Raw genomic sequence first — 27031 nt, 5'->3', positions numbered from 1 at the left:
CATTCAGTAAAATCACGGAAGGTCTTTCATCTCAGCGTCACTTTTGCTATCCTTTAATATCCAAAAGACGATCGTCTGTGGGATCTTGCTGAGTACGTACCCGCCGCTCCCAGGAGAGTGGCCGCTCTCAGCGCCTCATTGTTTCTGGAGCGCTTTGGGGTGCCCTTGGTGGCACGCAGAGAGGAGAACGAGAATGACATCATTACCTAAGCGATGTTTACAGATCATTTGACGGCAGGCAACGCAAAACAGCGGCAATCCGCCAGTAATTTTGTGCAGCAAATAGCAAAATATCTCAACCTTCAGTCCAACAGAAGGCTAACGTTTAATGAACAGCACGGAGAAATGTGTGAGATATATTTCTTTTTCCTTTACATCCATCTGCTGTTTGGATGCACTTGTGTTTTGAATGCATGTTGCCCCGGTTATCCCAGGGAGAAGGGTCGGCACACACACAAAAAAACCCCTGACATCAGTGAGAAGAGAAACAACGCAAGGGGAGAGCCTGTGATTGGTTGGAGATGACATATTTGCCGTACCTGGGCTATTTTTAACAGCATTACCTCATTGGATTGATGGGAGGAGAGGCAGGCTGTTTTATACCAGTGTCAGTTACAGAGAGAGAGGGGGAGAGAGAGAGAGAGAGAGAGAGAGAGCATCCTTCATACACAGAACAACACTCACTTCAACAGCACCAACACCGCTCATCAAAGCAACTGCTGCCGCCAAGATATTTATCTGACCAGCAATTCGAACGCAACGCAAAAGGTGAGACCATCCTTTAAAAGAGTTTTTTTTTAATTTTGAGCTGACAGGTTTTCTTTAACGGGTAAAAATCCCTATTAATCCGAGTTGTGGCTGGTCTCACTTTGCGGGCAGGCAACCAGTCTATGTATATGTGTATAAGCAATCTTATACAGTTATATTTATTGTGTTCTTTGTCTTTTCGAGTCTTGTTTTGCGTGCTGCATCGGATCCGGAGTAACAATTATTTCACACAGTACTGGAAATGACATTAAACGATCTCGAATCTTGTGATGCACACATAAAATTCTACCGTAGTTTTAGCATGCAAACTGAGCAGATAATACACAAAAAGTCGAGGGATGCATTTTACAGGGACTGTGTGACACCACGGTGTTATGCATTACGTCAATGTTAAATCATAATTCACAAATCGTTTTGCCTTTGTGGTCAGAGTGTTTTAAATATTTAATCGATATTATGAAACGATGTATGTAACCTGCGCATCTTTCAGGTGTAGGAGAGGGCTGGGTTTGGAAGGATTGTTTTAGTATGCCTCACTGGCAGTGTAGTGAAATGAACGACGCGGTACAGAATATTTGCTATCTCTCGCTGCAACCGAACGCAGGGAGATCCACGTCTTTTACTTGCGAGAATCTCTGAAGGTGAAGCGGGGACGCGGTGTTGCATCTCCGCACGATGACAGTCGTGCAGAGTTGTGGATGTTGTGGCGAGAGGCTGCGGTACCAACAAGCTCGCATAATAACTGCTAAAGGAACGCTCTCCGAAGAGACCAGGTTTTGGAAACAGTGGCTGTATTCGCTGGAACAGAGCTGTGTAAGGGGACAGATTAAAAGGCATTCAAATTCGCAGAAGGTTCGGAAATGGTAAATGGGTTACGTGTCGCAATGGTGCATAAATTTAGGATAAGTACTTGTCTCATCTTTTGAAGAGATTAGAAGTTAACGCATCCATGCCAACAGCAGAGCCTCGCACAGTGAGAGGGGGATGTGGGCGCATTGTTCAGAATCAGAATCGGGTTTAATATCACCGGCACTTGTCGTTAAACGTGTTGTTTGCATTGCAATGCATCATAATAAAAAACTAGAAATTACATTAATAAATATATTTTTAAATTAAATTAAATAAGTATTGCAAGAAGAGCAAAATCAGTATTGAAGTAGTCCAGCTGGGTTCATTGTCCATTCAGAAATCTGATGACTGTGGGACGGAAGATTTGAGTGTGTGTCCTGTTCCATCTCCTCCTCCTTGAGCAGAGGGCATGTCCTGGAGGTGCTGGGGGTGCATGTGATGATAAATCCATGTCCTGATATTCCTGTGAGGTCAAAGTAAAAAGCTCCATCAGCAGCTTCTTCTAGGATGAGCAAGGCGGGGGGAGGGAGGGATGTTCTCCCTGGCGTCCTGGCCAATATCTCTCCCTTGGCTAATATCACCAAAATAGACGCTCTGGTCATTGTCAGAGGGCTATTTTTATGGAAGTCTGCTGTGTGTAAGCCTGCCGCACTGTTGCCTATAAACAGTGATTACCTTTCAGATGTGTGTTCTGTAGCTGGAAGGTGGCAGAGATTGTGACAGGCACTTCGAAATGTTTTGCATTTTATGAATAAAGAAACTATTGAATACAATACACAAGGGAAGGAGAGTAGGGAAATATTAGTAGGCGTGGAGAAAGGGCAGAGAATTGTGATTGAACTGGAAATCCTAGAGCAAAACAACACGTCATTGGGACAGCACTCGGAGTGCCTTACATTTGATGGCCAATTGCTTCAATTACTTTAATCCAGCCTAATCCCATTTTGCAGATCATCAAGCAATTACAATGCAGAGGTTAGAACCCTGATACTAAAACAGCGAAGGTTACAAGCACTCATCAGGTCAGGCAGCATCTGTGGAGGGAGAAGCAATGTAAATATTTCAGCTCATCCATGGAGTATACCTCATCACCCATAACTGGGGCATTGGTCACCGACAGCAGCTCGCCAGAGTCCTCTTTCCTGGGCCAATCTTTCAAGTTGTCTCCAGGTGTAGCCCACCAAAGCTCCTTCCTCTCCCAGGGATGAGGTTCAAGGAGTTTCTGTTGACGTTTCTGAAGTTCTGGGTTTTTACAGGATGGGGTTGCTAGTCCTATCCTCAACCTTTCTCCCTTCAGAGCCAGGCTTGGGACCATCCATGGTGGAGTCCATCAGAGTATTGTCCTGGATCATTAACCTGGTTTCTCTTTCCACTAATCTGTGAATTTGTCAGTCTGTGAGCCATGGAGCTAGTGGAAGATGGTTCTCCAGACTGGAATGAATGTCAACCCCAGCGTAAAGACAAAGTTTAGAAGAATGGGGAGCGGGTCTCATTGAATATTGAAAGGCCTAAAGTGGATGTGGAGAGGATGTTTCCTATAGTGGGGGAGTCTGGGACCATAGGGTAATGACTCAGAATACAAGGACGCTCCTTGTATTCTGAGGAGCAATTTCTTTAGCCGGAGGAAGGTGAATCTGTGGAATTCATTGTCACAGATGGCTGTAGAGGCCAAGTCTTTGGGTATATTTAAAGTGGAAGTTGATAGCTACTTGATTAATAAGGGTATCAAAAGTTATGGAGAAAGGGCAGGAGAATGGAGTCCAGAGGGATAATAAATCAGCCACAATGGAATGGCAGAGCAGACTTGATGGGCTGAATGGCCTAATTCTGCTTCTATGTCTTATGGTCTAGATGCTGCCTGACTTGCCGAGGATTTCCACCATTCTCTGTCAAATGGTTTGTAAGAAATGCAATGCCGTGATCTCTGAGGAGATAGCCTCTGGAGGGGGAAGGAGGAGAATTCGCTGGACGTTAAAACCTAATGTTCATGCTCTTCATCGCTGCAGAAGAGGAGGCCATGGATTGACATGTCAGAATAGGGATGGGAAGTTGAATTCAAATGAATGGCTATCAGGATATCCCACACTTAGGAACAATATGCATCTATAAATTTGCTGATGATACACTCATTGTTGGTAGAATCTCAGATGGAGATGAGAGGGCATACAGGAGTGAGATATACCAGCTAGTTGGTGGTGGTGTAGTAACAACAATTCAGGAAGGGTAAGACAAAGGAACATGAATCAATGCTCCCAGAGGGATCGGAAGTGGTAAGAGTGAGCAATTTCAAGTTCCTAGGTGTCAAGATCACCGAGGATCTAACCTGCTCTCAATAAAGAGGCAAGGCTATATTTCATTAGGAATTCGAGGAGATTTGATTTGTCACCTAAAATACTCGTAAAATTCTACAGATGTACTACGGAGAGCATCCTGAAAGGCTGCATCACTGTCTGGTATGGCGGGGGGGGGGAGGGGGAGCTATAGGGCCGAAAGAAGCTACAGAAAATTGTAAAGCTATTCAGATCCATCTTGGACACTAGCCTCCGTAGTACCCAAGGCAGCTTTAAGGACCAATGCCTCAAAAAAGCCGATGTCCATTATTAAGGAACCCGTCACCAAGAACATACCTTCTTCTCATTGTTACCATCAGGAAGGAGGCACAGAGGTCTGAAGGCACACACTCAGTGATTCTGCCCCTCTGCCATCTGATTCCTAAATGGGGACACTGAACCCATGAACACTAACTCACTTGTTTATATTATTTCTGTTTTTGCACTATTTTTAATTTAACTATTTAAAATACATATATATACTTACTTTAATTGATTTACTTATTTTTTCTGTATTATCATGTATTGTATTGTTGCTGCTAAGTTAACACATTTCACGACATTTGCTGGTGATATTAAATCTGATTCTGATTCTGATTCTGAAATATGCAAACTAGAGTGCAGTAAACATATAATACAGGGGCTGGAATATACTTAATTCAGAACAACGTTCTATGCAGATTATATATCAGACATAGCACAGAAGCTAGAGTACATTCAAAAGCGATTAACCCAGCTGACTATACACTCGGCCCCTCATTCACAGGCTGGAGTACTTTACATGCCAAATAATACACTGGCTGGTATATTTTAGCCCACAGTAATACATAGGTTGAATATATTACAACACATATTGGTGTAATCTTATCTGCATACTCATCTGTTTGTTTAAAGTGATATCTACTTAAAAGATACTTACTAATTTTTCTGGAAGAAGAGTTTGGTTGAGAAGTTCATGTATCCTACCCTGGTCCACAGTCTATCTTGTTCCTCTCACATCGACAGTTCCCCAGTGCTTAATTCTGCCAGAGTAAGAAGGGGTTGGGGGCTGGGGAGGCAGGAGCACAAGATGGCCAGTAATCTTATTCTGCCTTCTTCCCCCTCTTTTTCCAGTCCTGATGAAGGGTCTTGGCCGGAAACATCAACAGTTTATTCCTCTTCATTGATGTTGCCTGACCTGCTGAGCTCCGCCAGCATTTTGTGTGTGTTGCTCACATCTGCAGATTCTCTTGTACCCGGGCTACATTGTCAGCAGCTATCTTTTTACTGTGTCCCCTTCAAGGACAACTATAGCCATCAGAAAACACAGGGGCATGGTTCTCCATGTTCAGAAAGCAGACAAGAAGAGAGAGGCATGAGCAAAATTCATCATACCTTACACTATCCCATCCCTGACATCTATGGACTGAGGACTGAGAATGTTTCGCTCACTCAAATAGTCTTCACTTTTCTTTTTCAGTCAGGGATATTCTTGATAAGATCTCCTTCTCTGAGGGTCATGGTCATCTCTGAGCCAGGGAGGTGGGGTTATAGGTGCCAATCATTCAGTTTTATTTTCCCAGTTGCCATGGTGAGACTTGAGTCATTTCATCGGCCCAGAAGTTTAAGTGATTAGCCCACAATATGTGGCTATCCATTGGCTAGATTCGCACCTGCTAAGTCAATATGGTAACCGCACTGCCTAAGACTGCAAGGAATTGCAGAGAGGTCTGAACACCCAAACTAGCATCCTCTCCATCTGTCTGTCTACAGTTCCCGCTGCCTTAGGAAAGCAGTCAACATAAACAAAGGTGCCCCCCGTTATTAAAAACGCAAACACAAGGAAATCTGCAGATGCTGGAAGTTCAAGCAACACACACAAAAAATGATGGTGAACCAGCATTTTTTGTATGTGTTGCGCCCTTGTTATACTCTCTTCTCTCCTCTCCCATTGAATAGAAGATGCTACAGCCTGAGAACACATCCCACCAGGCTCGAGGACAGTTTCTATCCCACTATTATCAGCCCCTTGAATGGGCTTCTTATACAATAAAGATGAACTCAGTCTACCTTGTCATGACCCCTGTGTTCCACCAGCAATGCACTTGCTCTGTAAATGTAACACTCTGTTTCTGCATTCCTTTATTGGTCTTCTTTTGGACCACCTCAATGTCCTGATGTGTGGATGGCATACGAACTAAAGCTTTTCACTGTATCTATTTACGTGTCACAGTATCAATTAGGATGGCTCCACAGCCCAACTCAGGAATGGGTAATGGGGAAATGAGGGGCCGATAAACATGAAGGTAACTGAGTTCTTTGTACCTTGCCAGGATCCGATGGCGGGAGACAAGCAGCCGGTGAAGGCCATCAAGGCTGATGAGCTGGCGGCCATGCTGGAGGGCAAGACGGAGAAGGTGCTGGTCATCGACTGTCGTCCTGTAGCCGACTACAGCATCCTACATGTGCTCAATGCCATCAATATCTGCATGTCGATGATGGCAGAAGGCAGAGAGTGGCTCATCGACCTCCTGCAGCCTCACTCACTGGTAACAATGTGCTCTTGCTGATCTTGTTTCTGGTTCTCCTCACTTCCTGCAGGGGCTACCTTCTCACTGGAGGACAGAGGTCAGAGTAAAGGGATTACTGGGTTGTTAACCACCCTGAAGTCAGATGGAATATGCCAGGGACACGGGACAGCCCAATGAGTCTGCACCCACCATTAACCACCCATTTAGACCAATCCCATATTAACCTACTTTTCTATTTTTCCCACGTTCTGATCAAACCCTCTCCCCCAAGGTACAACCCTTCACCCACATACTAGGGGCAATTTCCAGCAGCCAATTAACCCAACGACCCACACATTTCTCAGATGTGGGAGGAAACCGTAGCATCTGGAGGAAACTAACATGATCACAGGGAGAACATGAAAACTCCACACAGACAGCAACCAAGGTCAGCATAAAGCCCGGGTCTCTGGCACTGTGAGGTTGTGCCACTGTGCCAAGACTCTAGAAGTAATCCATGGAGATCACTTGCAGAAATTATTTTCACAAGAAGGATCTTTTTCCATTTGCCTTGGCTAGTTCTCTTTGTTTTAAGGAACTGGAGATGCACATCTTGCTGCTAGGAGCAATCCAATCAAAAGCAGCGGACAATCTTTCTCCTTTCTGATTGGTTGTGAGGATATGGGACCCCTAGGGGATGGACCAATGATTTGAGATGGGAAGGTCATATGATCCAACCTCCATGAATCTACCCAGTGGTGCTGGCTCACAGCTGCAATTTGATCCTCACCCATCTGTTTGGAGTCTGCACGTTTGTCCCAGGACAGCAGGTGTGTTCTGGTTTCCTCTCAAATCCTGAAGACAGGTGTAGGTTAACTGGCTGCTCGTAAATTACTCCTGGTCTATAGAGTAGGTGAGTGGCCCGAGAGTCCGTGGGGTATTAGTAAGCAAGTAAGGGGCAATCAGTTGAAGGGCGCTAAGGAGGAGAAAGGGATTGATGCAATAACTCTGGAGCCAACATAGATTCAACAGACCAAAAGGACTATTATGAAACAGCATGAATAACTTTCATTCACCTGTTGATTCCACAATCAGAAACACAGGAAGTTCTGCAGATGCTGGAGATCTAGAGCAATACACACAAAAAATCTGGGGGAACTCAGCAGGTCAGGCAGCATCTATGGAAATGAATGAACAGTTGACGTTTCAGGCTGAGACCCTTCTTCATTCCTGATGCTGCATGACCTGCTCAGTTCCTCCAGCATTTTGTGTGTGTTGCTTCCATTTCCAGCATTTGCAGATTTTCTCTTGTTTGTGAAATGGGGACATTTACATACTTTGAACTTTTAAATATAGAAATAAGAGTTTGGTGGGTGTTGTCTACCGAGAACAAGCCATTGAGGGCAAGTTAATCAAGACTTACTTTATCTCTTGATAACATGTGATTGATCATTCTGCAGACGGAGGGACAGGAACTGGTGCTGTACGACCAAGAAGCAGAAGGTGCCCAGACTCCAGTGTCCATTGGCAACCTCACCACCCTTCTCAGAGAAGTGGAGGACCATTTCAGCAACGTGTATTTCCTAAAAGGTACAGGCTGTGATTTCAAGGGAAAGTCTCACACGCTAAGCAAGCTATCAGAAATATCTTCTGCATTGCCCCCTCATCACTTAAAGGCATAGTCATAGAACACCACAGCAGAGAAACAGGCCCTTCGGTCTGTCTATTCTGTGCCAAACTATTACTCTGCTTGGTCCTATCATATAGCCCTCCATACCCCTCCCATCTATGTACTTATCCAAATTTCTTTTAAATTTTGAAATCGAACTCACATTCATCATTTCCACTGGCAGCTCATTCCATACTTTTGCCACCCTCTGAGTGAAGAATTTCCCCCTCGCGTTCCCCTTAAACATTTCACCTTTCACCCTTAACCAAACAACTCAGTTCTCAGTGGAAAAAACCTGTTTACATTTGCCCTATCTCTATTCATAATTTCGTATACCTATATCAAATCTCCCCTCATTCTCCTACACTCCGATCCTAAGTTATTGAACTTTTCCTTATAACTCAGGTCCTCAAGTCCTGGCAACATCCTCGTAAATTTTCTCTGCACTATATTCTTTCAATCTTATTGATATCTTCCAGTAGGTAGGGGACCAGAACTGCACACAATGCTCCAAATCTCGCCTCACCAATGCCTTATACAACATCAACATAACATCCCAACTCCTGTACTCAATACTCTGATTTATGAAGGCCAACGTGCCAAAAGCTCTCTTTACAACCCTATCTATTGTGACGCCATTTTCAAGGAATTATGGACCTGTATTCACAGATCTCTCTGTTCTACCACACTCCTCTTTCTCCTACCCTGGTTTGTCCTCCCAAGGTGCAATACCTCACACTTGTCTCCACTAAACTTGTTCTCACCTGACATGAGCTTGGGTGCAAATCCAAAGGTCATTCTCCAGGTGGCATGGGTCAGCTGTCTCTGTGTGCTGCATGCTCAGGGTTTAGTGCCTGAAAGTATCTGAGCAAGGAGACGTACTTATTTTCCAGCAGAGACATCTGCTTGGTGGTCAGCACTGTGGATAATTGTTGCATTGGTTTTCCACTTTGTAGTTGAGGACAATAGCTGGAAAGTGGCATCATAGGTAGACAGAGAGCGTTGAGGCACATCGGCCTTCATAAATCAGAGTATTGAGTACAGGAATTGGGATTCATGTTGTGTTGAAGTTGTATAAGACACTGGTGAAACCAAATTTGGGGTATTTTGTGTGGTTCTGGTCACCTAACTACAGAATAGATATGAATAAGATTGAAAAAGTACAGGCAAAATTTACAAAGATTCTCTTGTTTTGTAGCAATAAAGTCACAGGCCTTCCACCACCCTGTCTGTAACTCTGTACTATGATTACCTTCACAGGAGGCTTTGTGGAATTTTCCTCATGCTTCCCAAGCTTATGTGAAGGGAGGTGTCCTGGTTTCCTCAGTTCAAGCCTCTCGCAGCCTTGCCTGTCCACGTGCGATGTGGGACCCACACAGATCCTCCCGTGTTTCTACCTGGGCTCACAGAGTGACGTCCTTAACAAGGTTAGTACATCACAGAATCACATCAGATCCAGGGCCCAGGAACTGAGAGAAAACAAAACTGGAAATTGGAGCATCTGGGGGATTCTTCTGAAACCTTGTCAAGAGATTGGTGAGATTCTTTGAAAGGGGTGAATATAATCCAGGGGCCTTGGATATCTTGGTGTCTCAGGTAGACAGGGCAGTGAAGAAGACATGTGAACAATGGCCTTCATCAGTCAGGGCAATGAGTATAGGAATTGGGACATTATGTTGCAGTTGTACAAGATGTGGGTGTGACCAAACCTGGAGTATTATGTACTGTTATCGAGAAAAGTCTTCAAGCGGAAAGAGTGCAAAGATTTACGTGCTGGGACTTGAACGCCTAAGTTATAAAGAGAGGTTGGGCAGGCTGAGACTTTATTATTTGGAGCAAAGAGACTTGACAAAAAAGTATAAAATTACGAGGAGCATAGATAGGGTGAATGCACACAGTCTTTTTCCCAGGGAAAGTGAATCAGGAGTTAGGGGATATAAGATTAAGGTGAAAGGGGGAAGATTTAACAGGGGCCTGAGGGGCAGGGGGGTGGTGCACACATGGGCAAAAGCTGCCAGAGGAAGTGGATCAGGCAACTACAATTATAACATTGAAAAGGCAATTGGACAGGTATATGAATAGGAAAGGTTTAGAGGGATATGGGCCAGAGGCTGTGGTCAAGCTATATATGTTTCGAGGCTTATCCAACAAATAAAGCTGATCTTAATTCACTTTAATCTTAAATGTGGGCAGTGGGATTAGATGAGTGGCATGGAGAATTGGGTTGACAGGCCTGTTTATTTGCTGGATTACTCTTTGACTCGGGGACTAGGAATCTGCTGATCATTGGAGATCTCTCAGTGAATCTAGGAGAGGGGTTAGGAACAGCTGGGATGGGACAAAACTTGATATATGGATTTCCTGGGAGTGAATGGAATCTGCTTTATTTCATTAAGCTTTGGAATTATATATCTATGTTGTATAGGATCCTTGGAGGGGCAATTCTTGGGGCTTTAAGGCAACAGTGGAGATAACTGTTTAAGAGACCACAATGCACTGTTCATTAACACTAGAAATTCTGCAGTTGCTGGAAATCCAGAGCAACGCGCACAAAATGCTGGAGAATCTCAGTAATTCAGGCAGCATCTACAGACGTGAATAAACAGTCAATATTCGTGCCATCAGGTTGAAGGCTACCCAGACATTTTGTGTGTGATGCTCAGTTCATTGACAGATATGGGGCATATGCTATTGGCCACCCCTAACAACCCTTTGAACTGTTGGCTGATGGGCCACTTCAGATGGTATTTAAGAGCCATTGTATTGGGCAAATTTGGAAAGGATAGCAGAATCTTCAAACTGCAGATGTGTTCAGAAGGTAGATCAGAAGATTATTGAAATCTGTCAGGCCTCCTAGAATAGAGTGGCAGCTATGTGGAGTTACGAGAGGAGGTGGGAGGAGGAGGAAATGGGCCATGCTGGATGGCGAGTGGCTTTTGATTGGAGTGGCACTGTTTTCTTCCAGGATTTAATGGTTCAGAACAGGATTACTCACATCCTGAACGTGAGCAGCAATTGCCCGAAGCCGGCCTTTATCCCTGACAGTCACTTCCTGAGGATCCCTGTCAATGACAGCTACTGTGACAGCCTCCTCCCCTGGCTCAACAAGTCCGTGGAATTCATAGGTAGGTTGAAGGCATCAATCAGGATAGAGAGTTACATCATTGTGTGAGCAAGGACATCAGCAATTGTCGTTCCCATTCTTGCTAAATGCTGGAGCCTCATGAGCTTCCTCATGAAAAGTAAACCATCTGAGATGCCTCCAACATCTATTCCTCCTTCTCCTTTCCTTTCTCCCATGGTCCACAGTCCTTTCCTAACCATTCCTTCTTCTTCAGCCCTTTACCTTCTCCACCTGTCACCTTCCAGCTTCTTACTGCATCCCACCTCCCTCACTCACCCACCACCTCCCTCACTCACCCACCATCTCCCTCACTTACCCATCATCTCCCTTACTCACCCACCTTCTCCCTCACTTACCCATCATCTCCCTTACTCACCCACCATCTCCCTCACTTACCCATCATCTCCCTTACTCACCCACCATCTCCCTCACTCACCCATCATCTCCTTCACTCACCCACCTTCTCCCTCACTCACCCACCATCTCCCTCACTTACCCATCATCTCCCTCACTTACCCATCATCTCCCTCACTCACCCATCATCTCCTTCACTCACCCATCATCTCCCTCATTTACCCACCTTCTCCCTCACTCACCCACCATTTCCCTCACTTACCCATCATCTCCCACACTCACCCACCATCTCCCTCACTTACCCATCATCTCCCTCACTCACCCACCACCTCCCTCACTCACCCACCATCTCCCTCACTTACCCATCATCTCCCTTACTCACCCACCTTCACCCTCACTCACCCACCATCTCCCTCACTTACCCATCATCTCCCTCACTTACCCATCATCTCCCTCACTCACCCATCATCTCCTTCACTCACCCACCTTCTCCCTCACTCACCCACCTTCTCCCTCACTCACCCACCATCTCCCTCACTTACCCACCTTCTCCCTCACTTACCCACCTTCTCCCTCATGCACCTACCTTCTCCCTCACTCACCCACCATCTCCCTCACTTACCCATCATCTCCCTTACTCACCCACTATCTCCCTCACTTACCCATCATCTCCCTCACTCACCCATCATCTCCTTCACTCACCCACCTTCTCCCTCACTCACCCACCATCTTCTTCACTCACCCACCTTCTCCCTCACTCACCCACCATCTCCCTCACTTACCCATCATCTCCCTCACTTACCCATCATCTCCCTTACTCACCCATCATCTCCCTCACTTACCCATCATCTCCCTCACTTACCCATCATCTCCCTTACTCACCCACCATCTCCCTCACTTACCTATCATCTCCCTCACTTACCCATCATCTCCCTTACTCACCCACCATCTCCCTCACTCACCCATCATCTCCTTCACTCACCCACCTTCTCCCTCACTCACCCACCATCTCCCTCACTTACCCACCTTCTCCCTCACTTACTCACCTTCTCCCTCACGCACCTACCTTCTCCCTCACTCACCCACCACCTCCCTCACTTACCCACCATCTCCCTCACTTACCCATCATCTCCCTCACTCACCCACCTTCTCCCTCACTTACCCATCATCTCACTCACTTACCCATCATCTCCCTCACTTACCCATCATCTCCCTCACTCACCCACCATCTCCCTCACTTACCCACCTTCTCCCTCACTTACCCACCTTCTCCCTCACGCACCTACCTTCTCCCTCACTCACCCACCACCTCCCTCACTTACCCACCTCCTCCCTCACTTACCCACCATCTCCCTCACTTACCCATCATCTCCCTCACTCACCCATCTTCTCCCTCACTCACCCACCATCTCCCTCACTCACCCATCATCTCCCTTACTCACCCACCATATCCCTCACTTACCCATCATCTCCCTCACTTACCCATCATCTCCCTTACTCACCCACCATCTCCCTCACTTACCCATCATCTCCCTCACTTACCCATCATCTCCCTCACTTACCCATCATCTCCCTTACTCACCCACCATCTCCCTCACTCACCCATCATCTCCTTCACTCACCCACCTTCTCCCTCACTCACCCACCATCTCCCTCACTTACCCATCATCTCCCTCACTTATCCATCATCTCCCTTACTCACCCACCATCTCCCTCACTCACCCACCATCTCCCTCACTCACCCACCATCTCCCTCACTTACCCATCATCTCCCTCACTTACCCATCATCTCCCTTACTCACCCACCATCTCCCTCACTCACCCATCATCTCCTTCACTCACCCACCTTCTCCCTCACTCACCCACCATCTCCCTCACTTACCCATCATCTCCCTCACTTACCCATCATCTCCCTTACTCACCCACCATCTCCCTCACTCACCCACCATCTCCCTCACTCACCCACCATCTCCCTCACTTACCCATCATCTCCCTCACTCACCCACCTTCTCCCTCACTCACCCACCATCTCCCTCACTCACCCACCATCTCCCTCACTTACCCATCATCTCCCTCACTCACCCACCTTCTCCCTCACTCACCCACCATCTCCCTCACTCACCCACCTTCTCCCTCACTCACCCACCATCTCCCTCACTTACCCACCTTCTGCCTCACTTACCCACCTTCTCCCTCACGCACCAACCTTCTCCCTCACTCACCCACCACCTCCCTCACTTACCCACCATCTCCCTCACTTACCCATCATCTCCCTCACTTACCCATCATCTCCCTTACTCACCCACCATCTCCCTCACTCACCCATCATCTCCTTCACTCACCCACCTTCTCCCTCACTCACCCACCATCTCCCTCACTTACCCACCTTCTCCCTCACTTACCCACCTTCTCCCTCACGCACCTACCTTCTCCCTCACTCACCCACCACCTCCCTCACTTACCCACCATCTCCCTCACTTACCCATCATCTCCCTCACTCACCCACCTTCTCCCTCACTCACCCACCATCTCCCTCACTCACCCACCATCTCCCTCACTTACCCATCATCTCCCTCACTCACCCACCTTCTCCCTCACTCACCCACCATCTCCCTCACTCACCCACCTTCTCCCTCACTCACCCACCATCTCCCTCACTTACCCACCTTCTGCCTCACTTACCCACCTTCTCCCTCACGCACCTACCTTCTCCCTCACTCACCCACCACCTCCCTCACTTACCCACCATCTCCCTCACTTACCCATCATCTCCCTCACTTACCCATCATCTCCCTTACTCACCCACCATCTCCCTCACTCACCCATCATCTCCTTCACTCACCCACCTTCTCCCTCACTCACCCACCATCTCCCTCACTTACCCACCTTCTCCCTCACTTACCCACCTTCTCCCTCACGCACCTACCTTCTCCCTCACTCACCCACCACCTCCCTCACTTACCCACCATCTCCCTCACTTACCCATCATCTCCCTCACTCACCCACCTTCTCCCTCACTCATCCACTATCTCCCTCACTCACCCACCATCTCCCTTACTTACCCACCATCTCCCTCACTTACCCATCATCTCCCTCACTCACCCACCATCTCCCTCACTTACCCACCATCTCCCTCACTTACCCATCATCTCCCTCACTCACCCACCTTCTCCCTCACTCACCCACCATCTCCCTCACTCACCCACCATCTCCCTCACTTACCCACCATCTCCCTCACTTACCCATCATCTCCCTCACTCACCCACCATCTCCCTCACTCACCCACCATCTCCCTCACTCACCCACCTTCTCCCTCACTTACCCATCATCTCCCTCACTTACCCATCATCTCCCTCACTCACCCACCATCTCCCTCACTTACCCACCATCTCCCTCACTTACCCATCATTTCCCTCACTCACCCATCATCTCCCTCACTCACCCACCATCTCCCTCACTCACCTACCTTCTCCCTCACTCACCCAGCTTCTCCCTCATTCACCCACCATCTCCCTCACTTACCCACCTTCTCCCTCACTTACCTACCTTCTCCCTCACTCATCCACCATCTCCCTCACTTACCCACCTTCTCCCTCACTTACCTACCTTCTCCCTCACTCACCCACCATCTCCCTCACTTACCCACCTTCTCCCTCACTTACCTACCTTCTCCCTCACTCACCCACCTTCTCCCTCACTTACCTACCTTCTCCCTCACCTGGTCTCATCTATCACCTGCCAGCTTGTACTCTCTCACCTCCCCCTCACCTTCTTATTCTGCCTCATACCCCCTTCATTTCCAATCCTGATGAAAGATCTCAGCCCAAAGCATTGGCTGTGTATTCCTCTCCATAGGCACTGCCTGACCATAAAAGACAGGAGCAGAGTTAGGCATTTCGGCCCATCAAGTCCGCTACACCATTTCATCATGGCTAATCCATTTTCCATTCTCCTGCCTTCTTCCAATACCCTTTCACACCCTGACTAACAACAGACCTATCAACCTTTGCCTTAAATACACCCAATGACCTGGCCTGCACAACCATCTGTGGCAACAAATTCCACAGATTCACGACCCCCTGGCTACAGAAGTTCCGTCTCATCTCTGTTCTAGGTGGACATCTCTAAAGGGAAGTCCTTCTATTCTGAGACCGTGCCCTCTGGTCCTAGACTCCCCTACTATAGAAAACATCCTCTCCACATTCACTCTATCTAGGCCTTTCAACATCGATAGGTTTCAATGAGATCCCCCTCATTCTTATAAATTTCAGCGAATACAGGTCCAGAGTCATCAAATGTTCCTCATACGATAAGCCTTTCATTTCTGGATTCCTTCTAGTCAACCCTTTCCAATGTCAGCATCTCCAAGGTAAGGGGCCAAAAACTGCTGACAATAGTCCAAGTGAGGCCTCACCAGTGCCTTATAAAGCCTCAGGCATCACATTCTAGTCTTCGCAAAATGAATGCTAACATTGTATTTGCCTTCCTCACCACTGACTCAACCTGCGAGCTAACCTTTAGGTAATTCTGCATGAGGACTCCCAAGTCCTTTTGCACCTCAGATTTTTGAATTCTTTTGCCCTTTTAGCAAATAGGCGATGCTTTTGTTCCTTCTACCAAAGTGCATGACCATAAAGTTCCCAGCACTGTATTCTATTTGTAAGTTTTTTGCTTATTGTCCTAATCTGTCTGAGTGTCTCTGCTTCCTCAACACTCCATGCCCCTCCACCTATCTTCATATCATCTGCAAACATGGCCACAAATTCATCAATTTCATCATCCAAATCATATAACGTGAACATATAACGTAAAAAGAAGCAATCACAAAAGCCCTGTGATACATCACTAGTCACCGGTAGCCAACCAGACAGGCTCCCTTTATTCCTACTCTTTGCCTCCTGCCAATTAGCCAATGCTTTATCCATGCTAGTATCTTTCCCATAATACCATGAGCTCTTAGCTTGTTTAGCAGCGTCATGTGTGGCACCCTTCTGAAAATCCAAGTACACAAGATCCACCGATTCTCCTTTGTCTATCTTGCTTGTTATTTCCTCAAAGAATTCCAACAGATTTGTCAGGCAAGATTTCCACTTAAGGAAACCATGCTGATTTTGGCCTGTTTTATCATGAGCCTTCAAGTACTCTGAGACCTCATTCTTAACTATCTTCTCCAACATCTTCCCAATCACTGAGGTCAGGCTAACTGGCCTATAATTTCCTTTCTTCTGCCTCCCTCCTTTCTTGAAGAGTGGAGTGACATTTTCAATCTTCCATTCTTCCAGAACCATGCCAGAATCTAGTCCTTTACTCTTCATATATCTTTAAAAACATTTGGTTACCTCTTTGATATTATTGGCTAGCTGACCTTTATATTTCATCTTTTCCCTCCTTATAACTTTTTAGTGGCTTTTGTTGGTTTTTAAAAGCTTCCCAATCTAACCCTGTTAATCTTTGCTCAATGTATTTCCTCTCTTTTGCTCTATGTTGGCTTTGATTTCCCTTGTCAGCCTTGGTTATGTCATCCTGTCTTTAGAATCTCTTTTCTTTGAGATGTCTCTATCCCGCACCTTGCACATCCCTCCCAGAAATTCCAACCATTGCTGCTCTGCTGTCATCCCTGCCAGTGTCCCCTTCCAATCAACCTTAGCTAGCTCCTCTCTCGTGCCTCTGTAATTCCCTTTATTCCACTGTAATACTGATTCATCTGACTTTAGCTTCTCCCTCCCAAATTGCAGGTTGAAGTCTATTATATTATGATCACTGATTCTTTCCCAAGTGTTCCTTTACAAAAATCCACCCTGTAGGCGTTCTACATCTTCTGATCCTATGCCACTTCTTTCTAAGAAATAGATTTAATTTTTTACCAACTGAGCCATCCTACCCCCTCTGCCTGTCTTTTCAATACAATGTGTATCCTTGGATGTTAAGCTTCCAACTATGATCTTCTTTCAGCCACAACTCAGTGATGCCCACAAAGTCGTACCTGCCAATCTCCAACTGCACTACAAGATCATCTACTTTATTCTGTGTACTGCATGCATCCAGCTATAACGCCTTCAGCCCTGTATTTGTCACCCTCTTCAATACTGTCTCCATGTTAAACTGCAACTGCAATTTTGCCCTATCGCCTGTCTGTTCTTCCTGACAGTCTTACTAATCACTGTATATATAGAAACATAGAAACATAGAAAATAGGTGCAGGAGTAGGCCATTCGGCCCTTCGAGCCTGCACCGCCATTTATTATGATCATGGCTGATCATCCAACTCAGAACCCAGCCTTCCCTCCATACCCCCTGACCCCTGTAGCCACAAGGGCCATATCTAACTTCCTTTTAAACATAGCTAATGAACTGGCCTCAACAGTTTGCTGTGGCAGAGAATTCCACAGATTCACCACTCTCTGTGTGAAGAAGTTTCTCCTAACCTCGGTCCTAAAAGGCTTCCCCTCTATCCTCAAACTGTGACCCCTCGTTCTAGACCTCCCCAACATCGGGAACAATCTTCCCGCATCTAGCCTGTCCAATCCCTTTAGGATCTTATACGTTTCAATCAGATCCCCCCTCAATCTTCTAAATTCCAACGAGTACAAGCCCAGTTCATCCAGTCTTTCTTCATATGAAAGACCTGCCATCCCAGGAATCAATCTGGTGAACCTTCTTTGTACTCCCTCTATGGCAAAGATGTCTTTCCTCAGATTAGGGGACCAAAACTGCACACAATACTCCAGGTGCGGTCTCACCAAGGCCTTGTACAACTGCAGTAGTACCTCCCTGCTCCTGTACTCGAATCCTCTCGCTATAAATGCCAGCATACCATTCGCCTTTTTCACCGCCTGCTGTACCTGCATGCCCACTTTCAATGACTGGTGTATAATGACACCCAGGTCTCGTTGCACCTCCCCTTTTCCTAATCGGCCACCATTCAGATAATAATCTGTTTTCCTATTTTTGCCACCAAAGTGGATAACTTCACATTTATCCACATTAAATTGCATCTGCCATGAGTTTGCCCACTCACCCAACCTATCCAAGTCACCCTGCATCCTCTTAGCATCCTCCTCACTGCTAACACTGCCACCCAGCTTTGTGTCATCCGCAAACTTGGAGATGCTGCATTTAATTCCCTCATCCAAGTCATTAATATATATTGTAAACAACTGGGGTCCCAGCACTGAGCCTTGCGGTACCCCACTAGTCACCGCCTGCCATTCTATCCTCAGCCCTATTACTCTGGTTCCCATACCCCTGCCAAATTAGTAGAAACCCTCCCCAACAGCTCTAGTAAACCTGTCCTCAAGGAAATTTGTCCCCTTCAGGTTCGGTTGTAACCTGACCTGCTGAGATCCTCCAGCATTTTGCGTGTGTTGCTCACTAAAAGTATGCTCTTTATTTACTTGTTCATGGACATTGTCCATCCTTAAATTCCCTTGAACCGAGGAAGCAGCTGAGATTCAACCAAACTGATAGCTCGGTGGGCAAAAATGCCGTGTTAATGACAGAAGCCGCAGGAGAATGGCCAGTCTGGTTCAAGCTGACAGGAAGGCGACAGTAACTCAAATAAGCACACAGTACGGAAGAGCATCTCTGAACTCATAACATGTCAAACCTTGAAGTGATTACAGCAGTAGAAGACTGCGAACGTACACTCAGTTGTCACTTTATTAGGTACAGGAGGTTCATAATGAAGTGGTCACAGAGTATACATTTCTGGGATTTGATCTCACGCCTCTAGACCAATAGTCCAGACCTATAGCTGTGAAGTCAAAGTGCCAGGGTCCATATAACGTGGGGTCACCGCCACACACCATAGCATAGTGGGTATCGCCTCACTTTACACTGCACTAGCTGCATGATGGGGTTCAATTCCTGTGCTCTGTTAGGAGTTTGTACAGCTTCCTCTGGCTGCTCTGGTTTCTCCTTATTCTTCACTGCTGACCTGTTGTGTGATCTTTGCTTTACACAGACACAGTGCGCTCCATGCAATGCCGGGTCTTGGTTCACTGCCTGGCTGGGATCTCAAGATCTGCGGCAATCGCAATCGCTTATGTCATGAGGACAATGGATCTCTCCCTGGATGATGCCTACAGGTATGAATGGGGTGAAACAGATCCTACATGGGTCGTGGGAATTGGCCAACAGGCTTGAGGAACACAATCCATTCTGCATCAAGTTCTTTCTGCAGAGCTGGGGTATGGAGATGAGATTGTATATATCACATCTTCTCTTATGATCGTCACCTTGTTGTGGTGGAGAGGTTTGTAAGTTCCCGAGATCCCAAGAGCGATGCTGCCTGGTAGTAGATCATTGCCTCTCTGACTGAAGGTCTGTGACTACTGGAGTCCCACAGGGTTGGATGCTGAGTCTTGTTGTTTGTTGTCTATATCAATAATCTGGATGATAATGTGGTTAATTGGATCAGCAAGTTTGCAGATGGCACCAAGATTGAGAGTGAAATTGGCCAGCTGGAAAAATGGACTGAAAAATAGCAGATAGAATTTAATGCAGACAAGTGTGAGGTGCTGCACTTCAGTAGGACCAACCAGGGTAGGTCTTGCACAGTGAGTGGTAGGGAACTGAAGAGTGTGGTAGAACAAAGGGATCAGAGAATACAGGTCCATAATGCATCAATAGTGTCGGCACGGGTAGATAGGATCGTGAAGAAAGCTTTTGGCATATGGGCCTTTATAAATCAAAGTACTGGGTACAGGAGATGGGATGTTATGTTGAAGTTGTATAAGACATTGGTGAGGCCTAATTTGGAGTTTTGTATGCAGTTTTGGTCACCTACATACAGGAAAGATGTAAACAAGGTTGAAAGAGTACAGAGAAAATTTACAAGGATGATGCCGGGACTGGAGGACCTGAGTTATAAGGAAAGATTGAATAGGTTAGGAATTTTGGATTGTAGAAGATTGAGGGGAGATTTGATAGAGGTATACAAATTATCAAGGGTATAGACAGGGTAATGCAAGCAGGCTTTTTCCACTGAGGTTGGGTGCGACTACAACTAGGGGTCATGGGTTAAGGGTGAAAGGTGAAAAGTTTATAAGGAACATAAGGAGAAACGTCTTCACTCAGAGGGCGATGAGAGTGTGGAACAAGCTACCAGTACAATTGCTACATGCCAGTTCTATTTCAACATCTAAGAAGTTTGGATAGGTACATGAATGGTAGGGGTTTGGAGGGCTATGATCCTGGTGCAAGAAGATGGGAGCAGGCAGTTTAAATGATTCAGCATAGACTAGATGGACCGAAGGGCCTGTTTCTGTGCTGTATGTTTCCATGGCTCTATGACTCCTAATAAAATACAGCTGCTGTTTTGCCTTGTTTGTAATTGCATCAACATGTTGGACTTAGGATAAGCTGCCTTTTATGTTGCCTCCATAAAAATTGGTAAGGATTGATGGCAAGATGCCAAATTTCTTTAGCGTCCTGAAGGAATAGAGGTGTTGATACACTTTTTTGGCCGTGGCATCTATATGATTGGACCAGCACGAGCTATTGGTGATGTTCACTCCCAGGGATTAGAAGTTCTCAACCCTCTCAGCCTCAGCTGGTTTTTGCAGGAGCATGTGACTTGCCCCACCCTTTATGGGAGTTGGTAACCAGCTCTTTAGTTTTTCTGACATTCAGGGACACCATGACATTCGGTTCTCTGTCTCTATCCTGTACTCTATCTCGGTGCTATTTGAGAAGTGGTCCACTATGTGGTGTCATCTGTCAACTTATCGAGGGAGTTTGGGCAGAATCTAGCCACACGTTCATGAGTGTGCAGCGGGTAGCGTAGGGGGATGAAAATGCAGCCTTGCAGGGCATCAGGGTTGAGAATCATCATGATGGGGGTGTCCTCAGTTGTAAATTGGCTGCTGTAAATGACCCCTGGCGTGGGGAGGGGGGGAGTTGGGTGGGGAAGATCAGGAGATGTTTATCGGCATGCATGGGTAAGAGGGGCAATGGGTTGGCATGATCAAGCTAGGGCTTTTCTCTTTGGATTGAAGGAGGATCAGAGGTGACGGTAGAGGTGCACAAGATGATAAGTGGTAGAGACCAATTAGATACCCAGGGACTTTTTTCCAGGGCGTAAATGGCTAATACAAGGGAGCATAATTTTAAAGTGATTAGAGGAGCTTGTAAGGGGGATGTGAGAAGTAAATTATTTACACAGAGGTCGATGAGTGCACAGGCACCCTGCCAGGACTGGTGGTAGAGTTCGACACATTAGAACCATTCAAGAAATTCTTAGATAGGCACATGGATGAAAGGAAAATGGAGGGCAATACAGGAGGGAAGGGTTAGATTAGGATCTTAGAGTGGGTTAAAAGGTCAGCACAATATTTTGGGCCAAAGGGCCTATACTGTAATGTTCTATGTTCCATGTTCTATGAGCTTAATTGGTTGATTGGCCTTGAAAAAGAAATATGAAATATAAAATAATTGCCTTACATAGATTGATAGTAGTCTGCCTCTTGTAGGTATGTGAAGGACCGAAGGCCCACCATCTCTCCAAATTTCAACTTCTTGGGGCAGCTGGTGGAGTATGAGAAAGCCATCCAAATTCAAGGTTCTGCCTACGTGGATAACGGAGTCCTCCTTCCTGGCGATGCCTCGCGAGACATTGGAACCCCCAAGCCTGACACCAGCGAGGAGCCAACTGATGAAAGTCCAATGGTTGCCTCTCAGCTTTCCACCCAAAACGTTCCAGACCAATGCACAGCTCACCCAGACAATGACACAAGCAACCGTTCCGAGAAATCTGGGGAGGGCACCCCCGAGATGGCAGCTTTGCACCTAGGGCTTACCAACCTCCGACTCTCGCCAGAGCGCGCTGCGCAAGCGACCTGCATGAAGCGGTCCTTCTCGTTGGATGTGAAGTCTGCCTACCCTCCGAGCCCACCTGTCAGCTGCTTCCAGACCCCAGAGAGAAGTACTGTCCCGAAACTGCTCGGCCTAGGGAGCAAGCTGGCAGCCGGCGCCTTCAACCCCTTCACCCTGTTGTTCGGGAACGTCAGGAAAGCCCGCGGAAAAGAAGTCACCGCACCCAAAGGAGCCATGCGGACGCTCAAGCCTCAGCAGAAATGTGGCGGCCTCCAAGTGCCTCCTCTTCCCACCAGCCTTGACCAAGGACTGACTCAGCCATCTTGCCTGGTTCACATGAAAGATGGTGGTTCAGATACTTCCAGAAGGCGACTGCCTCTGACCTTGCCCATTCCCAAGCAGGCAAGCTCACCCCTTCTCAATTGCAGCTCGTGCCTAATTACTGTGCACACAAAGAGGACAGAGCTATCGTTGTTCGATCACCCATACAGCGATCCCATTAAATCTGGCCACGTCACGGGGAATGCAGCTCTCTACACTGAAAACATGGTGAAATCATAATGCCACCTAACAAAATGGACAAATTCAACTCATACTGAAATCTATCCAAGCTGGGTGAGCTCCTCTTAAGAGGAAGATCGAAGAGGTCAAAGAGCTGCCGTCTGACCTTTCACCTGCCTCACTTTGTTGACTTTGCCGTTGGTTGTGGACTCCCCAGACCATATTGGGTTGGCTCTCAGTCAAATCTCACTGGAAGCATCATTATGCTGGAGCACAGTTTCACGCAGAAGCTGGTGTGCACCTCCATAATAAACGGTCCGTGCAGGAACTTGGTGAACATGCCTGAAGGCTGGAGATCCTCATTTCTTTTGTTAGTCAAATTTAAAACTTGAAATTTGAGAATTTTTGGAATTAGGACCAAAAATTCTTGGGGAAAAAATGGGCTCAAAGCTCTTTTGAAGAAGAGCTTAAGGCTAAAACTATTTCCGGGGGTATGCTGATACTGGATCACAGCAATCCAATTCTACTCAGACCTCCAGTGTTGGTGGCTGTTAATAGTGAAGGTTTCTGGACTTTAGTTATACTGCATGAAAGGCAGCAAAGCCCACACTGCTGAGATGATGGGCATGTTATTTTTGGAACTGAAATGGACAGCAGTGAATCACTGAAATGGATAGAAACTTTGAGTTTTAGACAATACTCTGTGTGTGTATTGAGTGGAATTATGTATTGCACAGTGAAGCACGATTTGCACTGCACTCTCTCCGGAAGCTAAGCGAAGAGACTGAAATGCTACTTTGTACATGATTTTTGAAGGGGTGAATGGCCTCTGTAGGATTCTTTTGTCTTTATACAGGGGAAGTGGGTGGGTGGAGGGCGATGTATCGAGAGGAAGCCATGAACAGTATGTGTTAGTTCAGAGTGGTTGTGTTATTTGATTGGGTGTTAGGTTAGGTTTCTTACTCCATGTTCTCAAAGGGTTAAATGGATCTCTGCCTGAAGAGAGTTCATCATTTTCTTACTGACTCCCAAATGAAAGTCGATGGGTGAGGTTTAAGCAGCCAAATTCTTCTGGTGGTAGGGCAAGGTCCAAGTCTGAAATATTTATTGTGAGGTCTGTTGATTTATTTGCATTGGTTCATGGGATGTGGAAGTGACTGTCAAAGCCAACATTTGTTATGCATCCCTGTGGCTTGCTGGGCTATTTCACAGGTTCAGTTAAGATCCAATTCTGTTGGCAGGTCTGGAGTCACACACAGGCCAGAGCACAGAAGGACAGCAGAATAACTCCTCTGAGATTTACCCTGTGAACAAAGTTCTCCCCACGTCTGTGCCAGTAACTTTCCCATTTGTCTGTAACTTGAGTGAATGGTGAATTGTGGCTCATAGGATCAACACGTGTAGTAGAACGCACCACTTACCAAAAAGCCCAATGTGTCAACATTGGGCTGGATTTTTATGACAAAGGTTTTCATGTGGTGTCCAACGATAACAAGAAGGTATACACTTATTTCAACGTCTTGGTACCTTAAGTAGCCAATCTCAAGATCAGGTGGTTCTAACAGTGAGATATTGGCCTCGTGTTTATAGGGCCCAGTGGTTTTACTGACCAAGAGCAATGATTTTTTATTCAGAAACTCTGATCTGAATTACATGGTCTATCTGTAGCTGGGAGTACAGAAGAATGTTGGCCAAGTGCTGGAAAACAGGATAAGCATAGAGAGGTATCAATGACCAGCGTGGGTATGGTGCCTCTCACTCAAAGGTAGGGTTCAAATAAAACAGTTCAGGGGCAGGCAGATATCCTGGCAGCCCACAACAGTCTGTCATTGAAACTTAGGATGAGAAGGAAACAGACAGTTAAAAATAGTAAATTTTATTTTAATTTAGAGATACAGCATGGTAACAGGCTCTTCTGGCCCAATGTGCCCACGCCATTCAATTACACCCCTGCGACTAATTAACGTACTAAGTTGTACATTTTTGGACTGTGGGAGGAAACCAGAGCAGCTGGAGGAAAGGCATGCACTCACAGGGCGGTGGCAGGAATTGAACCCAGGTATAATGGTATTACACTACGGTGCCACCCCTAAAAGTCGGGACCCCAGCGTTATAAATCCTCTTCATCATGAGAAATATCTTTCATTTACAATATCCATTTCTGGGCAAGTCTTTTAAACCATCCCCATTAAACAGTCCGAGCATTTAATTTTAAGACACTTGTTTTAGTCTCGAAGTATATCTGGAATTTTAATGTTATGATCATTATTCTCTACTTTCCTTCAGCCTGGAATGTTGACTGTTTATTCCCCTCCATAGATGCCGCCTGACTTGCTGAGTTCCGCCAGCATTTTGTGGGCAGTGGTCAAGTATTCTAGCATCTGAGCCTAACTTTTAGCATTTTCGCTTGGTGTGAACTGAAGACCAGGATGGCTGGAATCTTGTGTAACTAAAATTAAGCTCAGCAGAGACAAAAGGCCAAAACTATCTTCAGTGAGGTGAAAAGGAAGTAAGATGCAGATTATTAGGGTGACATCAAAGAACTAAGCGCCAGCAACCCAGGTCCAATTTCTGCCGCTGCTTGAAAGGAGTTTCTATGCGCTCCCCCATAACCATATGGGTGTCCTCTGAGAGCTCTGGTTTCCTCCCACATTCCAAAGATGTACAGGTTAGGAGATTAATTGGTCTCATGAGTGTAATTGGGCAGCACAGACTCATTGGGCTGGAAGGACCCGTTACCAGCTGTACCTCTAAATAAAATGATTCCCCTTGCTCCTGGAGCTGTCTGACATTGGAATTGGAAAGAATATACTATCAATCTTACAGAGGAGACAGCACATTCTCAAAGTAAGTGCTGAGGGAGGTTTGCTTTGCATCCGTCTTGTTGTCTTCACCCTGAGGTTTACCCTGCGTTTAAATGACCTACAATGCATTGGAGCAGCATGTGTGGGATTTTGTGCATGATGATTGTTGTCATCGTTTTGTACTTAAATGTTGATTAAAGATGTTCTTATTTTGTATTGGTCAGTTTATTTTTCTGTTTTTGATTTCATTCTGGGGATGAAGAACAGGACCTGAACATACACTCAGTGGCCATTTTATTAGGTACACCTGTACACCCACTCATTAATACAAATATCTAATCAGCCAGTCATGTGGCAGCAGCTCAATGCATAAAAGCATGCAGACATGGTCAAGAGGTTCAGTTACTGTTCAGAACAAACATCAGAATGGACAAGAAATATGAACTGAATGATTTTGATTGTTGCTGCCCGACAGGGTTGTTTGAGTATCTCAGAAACTGCAAATCTCCTGGGATTTTCATACACAACAGTCTCTAGAGTTTACAGAGAATGGTGCAAAAATCAAAAAAAAGATCATCCAGTGAGCAGCAGTTCTGTGAGTGAAAATGCCTGGTTATTGAGAAAGATCGGAGGAGAATGGCCAGACTGGTTTAAGCTGACAGGAAGGCAACATGAACTCAAATAACCACACATCACAACAGTGGTGTGTAGGAGAGCATTCCTAAATGCACAACACATCGACTCTTGAAGTGGATGGGCTACAGCAGCAGAAAGCCACACCCGGTTCCACTCCTGTACCTAATAAAGTGGCCACTGAGTGTATTTCCTCAATGTAATTTCTTGGAATTAATTCTTCAATGTTTTCCCTCTGCAAAGAAGGTGTTTTTTATGACCTGTGGGGATTTTTTGGCCAACTTTGTATATCTAGTTGTCTAGTCCCTGAATCCAACCTGCTCTCCCTATCTTCATCGAGATGCAGCACAGAGCGTCATAGGAAGTCAGTCCAGTCTGTGGCCATCAAACTTTACAACTCCTCCCTTGGAGGGTCAGACACCCTGAGCCAATAGGCTGGTCCCGGACTTATTTCCTGGCATAATTTACATATTACTATTTAACTATTTATGGTTTTATTACTATTTAATTATTTATGGTGCAACTGTAACGAAAACCAATTTCACCCGGGATCAATAAAGTATGACTATGACTATGACTATGACATTAGGTCAATACCAGGAGCTGTCTGAGGAGCCTCTCTCCAAAACTTTAATTCAGAATTAGAATCAGATTAAACATCACTCACTTATTTCATAATATTTGCTGTTTTGCAG

At 46.0% G+C, this 27031-nt stretch overlaps 1 protein-coding gene across 2 annotated transcripts; it reads left to right on the top strand.

Annotated features, from left to right (window-relative positions):
- Positions 1–27031, top strand: LOC134353875 (dual specificity protein phosphatase 8-like). 2 transcript variants are annotated; one of them, XM_063062374.1, is made up of 7 exons: positions 1–349; positions 6260–6475; positions 7897–8026; positions 9366–9532; positions 11071–11230; positions 19547–19670; positions 22056–27031. In XM_063062374.1, the coding sequence occupies exons 1-7, from the start codon at positions 329–331 to the stop codon at positions 22957–22959; spliced, it is 1722 nt and encodes a 573-aa protein (XP_062918444.1). In that variant the 5' UTR covers positions 1–328; the 3' UTR covers positions 22960–27031. The 2 variants fall into 2 exon arrangements, with proteins under 2 accessions (XP_062918444.1, XP_062918445.1); XM_063062375.1 differs by having other exon boundaries at positions 1–768; positions 22056–27029.

This window comes from Mobula hypostoma, chromosome 11 (genome assembly GCF_963921235.1).
Source record: "Mobula hypostoma chromosome 11, sMobHyp1.1, whole genome shotgun sequence".
NCBI classification, from domain to species: Eukaryota; Metazoa; Chordata; class Chondrichthyes; order Myliobatiformes; family Myliobatidae; genus Mobula; species Mobula hypostoma.
The sequence above is the reverse complement of the archived record's forward strand: the minus strand, read 5'-3'. Positions and strand labels throughout refer to the sequence as shown.